Here is a 5,597-nt window from a genome sequence, read left to right on the forward strand (position 1 = left end):
TCTTTTTGTTCATTTTCTCTTGCCTCTTGCTTTTACTCTTTTTCTACAATCTTTAATCCTTTAAATCAATTTTTTAAATCTAAGTGTTGTCTCAGTTTTTAGTCAAATTATTCCACTCTTTATCTACAAGATATCCCAAAAATCCCATGAATCGATAGTGCATAAATTAAACTTAAGATTTACATCACACACCAGAACAATGCACCCACCACCCACATACCCCTTATTCCTTTAGGGTTTGCTTAATTAATAAAACATAGCCTTGGGGGTTTGCTTAATTAATACAGCACAATTTTTAATTTACATATATATGCTAAATCCAGAATTAAAAAAAAAAAAATATATATATATATATATAACATGTCATGACTCAAAGGACAATAAATTATTATCAAACAACAAATTAAAATAGACTTTTAGTGCATTAAAAATGATTTTTGGTGCATTCTAGCAGCTCATGCCTCCTTCAGCCATTGAAGCTGTTACAGCCATCACTCCCGGGGTCTGTTGTTTCACATTTCCTTGCCAGCCTAAATAATTAAAAAAGAAAAACAAAATTAATTAAAATGATAATCAAGAATAAAAACTAGAAAAAATATTATCATTTATTTTATTTTATATATTTTTTGTAGGTAGATTAACTCTTTTATTTTTTTAATGAAAAGATTTAACTCTTTTTTACTGTACAACAAATTCTTTAATTTATTTCCCCTATTTTTTATATAGATAAATTAAGTAAGGCATCGTTTATAGGATTGCATCCATAATATATGTTACCCCCAATCCTTTATGGAAAAGGGCATCTCTTTTAGTTCAAGTAACATCAGCAATACAACATTTTTTTTTAACGCCTGGCAATTTCAATTCGGTCTATAAATAAATTGGAAAACATATTTAAAATAAGCTTTGAACATAATCATAAAACAGTCTATGATTATGGTTCAACCTAACATCAAGTAACTATTGTTACTCAGAACTTAAAATTTAAACAATTTATTATGAAATATTTATAGATCTCCAAAGATCCTTATATTTTACAAGTATTAGCATATAAGAAGATAGCATATAATAAGATAATGTAATTCAATAATTGATTTATCAAAATATCAAATTCCAAAGTAAGGAAAAGTTATATACTTGTACAATATTATATAGAGTTACATTATGTATAATTTGAAAATATATACATTTGTCATATATGATGTGTGTATGCATACAAATGTGAGTATATACATGCATTTATATGCATGCATATGCGCGTATGCATTTCAATGTGCGAAGAGGATAAAAGTATCTAATATTTCTGATTCATGCACACTAAGCACCAGGTATGATCTTCTGGGTATGGGGCATATTTTACCAATGGTAATGTCGAATCCGCGGCTTTTTGAGTTCACGACACTCTTGGCACAAGGCACATGGCTCACAGCACCAATGAACCAGGCAATCCCCACAAGGTTTCTCCCCCAACCTATACTGCTGCCTCAGTTTGGAGCGATAGAAGCACGAGTACAAACATCCACAACCAGTCAAAATTGAAATTAATGTGTACACCGCTCCGCTAGCAGCACAAGCTGCAATGCAAGTCACCACCACACTTATAAACAATCAATCACACCAATTACCATCACCATTATTAGCCTAATACATCAAATCACTGAAACCAAATTCGCCATACTTACACGATGATCTTCCATCTACGATCTCTGCAATTCGCCCAAAAGTAATACACGGGCACAACCATGTTATGCAACCTGTGAAAAAGAAAAATACTGGTAATCAATTGGGCAAACATACTCTCTACATTTTAAATTTGAATATTTTCCTAATTTTGCCTTTCAAAATATATGCATATATTAGCGACTGTGAATATTTTGTAAAATAGTGAATGTAAAAATGAGTGTGAGAGAATACTTTCTCTAATTAGAATAACTTGTAAAGTTAGTAATTTTTTAATAATTTGATAGTCACAACAGGAGTTTAAAACCTAGAAGTCTTATTTTTGCCATGTGAAAGGGTTCAAATTTCTTACAATTTGGGAAGTCTTCACAGCAGTCGCAGAGGCCAGTGGACCAAGGTACTGGAGCTGATCTGGACTCAACTTGAAACGCAATTGTCTGGGACTTCTCTTGGACTTGGATTGTGGAGTTCTTTTCGGAAGCACTTGGGTTGGACATGATGACTGCGTGAAATGATACGGGTTGGGGTCGAAAAAATGAAGGAAAAGGCTGAAGGAGAATTTGAGAACGCTGAGGAGGCAGGGATATTATGAAGAGGTGCAATGATAGTGCTTGAGTTATAAAGGTGTCCTACGAAAGGATTTACTCAATAATGGTTTTTTTTTTTTTTTTTTAACTAAACACTTGATACCTAAATTTGGTGCAACTCTTATTCCAGCTTTCTAGAAGCTAATCTTGGTATAATTTTTGATATGTTTAAAGTAGGAAGAGAAAATGAAGGTGGCAAGTAAAGAATGACAAATTATAATGAAGTACATAACATATTAAGTGAAGAAGAATAAGTAAATATCTTATAAGAATTACACCTCAATCTCAATCTACTCAACGTTGGTAGACGTGGAAAAACGGGCGGGTCGGGTTGGTTTCGGGTCGGGTCAATCGGGTCGCGGGTCAAAACGGGTCATTTTTAAACGGGTCAAACGGGTCGCGGGTCAAACGGGTCTGACCCGTTTTGCCATGTCTAGCTAGGGGTTATACTCCCAAAGCCCAAGAAATGAGGGACAGAGCTATGTTGAAGGGTAGGGGCCATGCCCCCCAATATTTTGATATATATATATATATAATTATTTTAATATTTTCAAAATTTAGTCTATAAAAATAAGAGTTGGCTATCCAAATATTTGAATTAGTTCAATGATGCTCTTGAAAAAAATAATTGGTCTAATAGTTATAGAGATATAACTTTATTTTTCACAATTCTATTTTTTATTGTAGAATGTGCTCTTATATCTATTAAATATTTGATAAAATTTGACATCAAACATGTTGAATTTATCTTTTTTAACCCGTTACGTGGCGATTAACAAGTCATTGACTCATTAAAAAAATCTTATCACTAAAATTACACAAAAAATGTGTCTTTAATTGCCACATAATAGGTTAGAGCAAGATAGTTTCAAATATGTTTGGAGCCTAACTAATTCCTCCCAGTTTTAAATCATTTATGTTTTTAAAAATTTATTCATTAGTTCAATTGAAAGATTTTTTACTTACTTTAGTATAAAATTTGATAATTTGTATCTAAAACGAAACTTTTTAAAAAGTTCACTATGAAAATGGAAAAAATGAATTTTATTTTATAAAAGATTGCCATCAAACATAATTTTGATTAAAAATACTAAACTCTTTTTTTTTTCTTTTTTTCTTTTTTTCTTTTTTTTGTTTTTGTTTTGGTGTGTGTATATATATATAACTTATCAAATAAAAAAAGTGTGTGTATATCTAATAAAAAAAACATGTGTGTGTGTGTGTGTGTGAAGGTTGTCTTGATAAATATATTAGTGCCACAACTTAACTCCCCCAAACATAAATGCCTAGCTCCACCCTTGCATGAAAATTTTTAAATCATAAGTATATTTCGAATTTTTTTAATATAAATATTAAGTGGTTCTTTCAAAATTTATTTATACTTGTGTAAAGATAATTTTTAGTATGATCTCCTAAATTGCATCATTAAACTTTCATTTATAATAGATTATAACCCACAATATTGTTGCAACTCTTAACTTTCCAACCAATTAAAACAGTAAAATAAAATAAAATAATACTAAAATGACCTAGTTCTTTCACGACTCAACCATTAATTCAAATAAATCCACATTTTTCTTTTACCCCTATGCATAAGAGATGAAGACGAGATATGTCAATTTTTATTCTATTCTTCATTTTTTATCAAAGATATGTAAACAACGTAATATTTTCATAATTTTAACAAATATCTATTGAGTTCAATCAACACATTTTGTTGTACCGTTTATTAGTTTATTAATTATTTCATTTTTATGTTGAAAATGTTTATAAGATAATATGACTATTCCCTCCAAGTATGTGTAATCTCTCATTCCACACACATCAAGTAATTATAAAGAAGAATCATTTGGAGCTCAAAATATTGGTTAGGAGTTTTGAACTTCATTAGGACCTCATTGGTCTTACAAGGTCTTGAGAACTAACCGACTATGATTTTTCACACTAATATATAACATAATATATAATATGTAAATGATTTAAGCATCACACTTTAATTTGGCCTCTTCAAATTTAAATTTTTAGCTCCACCACTATTGACATATATACCAATTATAACAAAGCACATGTATGAATGCGTCTCTAGACTTTTGTTACGGGTCACGTACGTACAGGGCAGCTATGAGCAATTTCATTATTTTGCTCAAGCAGCCATGACTAAGATATTTTTTGTGTTTTGGCTTCTTTCCAATATGTGGTAAAAAAATTGGTAACCCACTGGCACACGACAGATCAGGATTGATTAGCTTCGAAGAGGGCTACCATGTCGTCAAAATTATTTGCAGTGTGTCTTTGATGCTGGGTGATGTCCCATGCATATATATCATTTACGCAGGCCCATTTTGAAAACGTGTGTCACATGCAATGCACATTCAGTAGTATTTAGATGTCCTTTAGTTATAATGGGATATATTGTCGCATCCCCCATTAACCTAAAGCGGTGCGATGCACAATGCCACGTTTTTTTTCCTAAAAAAAAAAAAAAAAAAAAAAGTTTAAAGCTTAATGAGTAGGGTTTATTATACAAGGTATTTTATAAACCCAAAAAGTAACTGAATTAGTGACTTCAAGGGTAATTACAATCCAATCTGATCTGTCTCTTGCATTATTAGGACCATACCAGTATGTTAAGTCTGGTAAAACCCTGGAACAAAACAGCCCCCAGTAGCAGCGCTGGTCTATAGCTCAATAGCCGTGTCCCATTGTTTCAGATGTGTTGATTTTTCACATATTGGTCGTCATGGCAATAAGCCAGCCCATTTACTTGCAAGACATGCTTTAGGCATTACAGACCTGTCTGTTTGGGTTGAAGAGATTCCTTGTTTCCTTGAACAAGCTCTCAACCAGGATGTAGGTGTTATCTCTTCTAATTAATAAAGTTTTTGACGTATTTCCCATCAAAAAAAAAAAAAAAAAACAGCCCCCAGTCTCAACTAGTTTGGTCCTAATTGGTTCTAACTTCAAGCATGATTTTCAACTTGGAAATCATGACTTCTGGTCACAATTTATGATTATAGTTGCTTTTTAAGATGTGAAAACTATCTAAAACAACTTGTGTGCAACAAATTTAACTTTTAATTATCATTCTTTAAAGCATATAGGGTGAAAGAAATTGCACAACTAATATATTTCTTTGGAAAAAATATTATTTTGTTCCCTTTGTTTCCCAGAAAAACCAACTCTTATTTTGTTTAGTTTTTAAGGCGACTCTTTACATACAAACAGAGAATTCCAGACCCTAGAAGAATGTTAGCAATGTGGTTTTTGAAACTTCAAATTAATGTTGCGATGTAACGACAATTAAGAACCAAAAACATGGGATAGTCTTGT

At 31.5% G+C, this 5,597-nt stretch overlaps 1 protein-coding gene across 1 annotated transcript; it reads right to left on the bottom strand.

Moving 5' to 3' along the window:
- Positions 1–447: 447 nt before the first annotated feature.
- Positions 448–2,177, bottom strand: LOC111988255 (protein PLANT CADMIUM RESISTANCE 3). Its single transcript, XM_024020047.2, is given in 5 exon segments — positions 448–530; positions 1,361–1,388; positions 1,390–1,574; positions 1,683–1,754; positions 2,033–2,177. Coding segments are annotated over 5 exon segments (513 nt in total).
- Between the last annotated feature and the right edge of the window lie 3,420 nt (positions 2,178–5,597).

This window comes from Quercus suber, unplaced genomic scaffold, assembly GCF_002906115.3.
Source record: "Quercus suber isolate HL8 unplaced genomic scaffold, Cork oak 2.0 scaffold_1070, whole genome shotgun sequence".
In the NCBI taxonomy this organism is placed as follows: Eukaryota; Viridiplantae; Streptophyta; class Magnoliopsida; order Fagales; family Fagaceae; genus Quercus; species Quercus suber.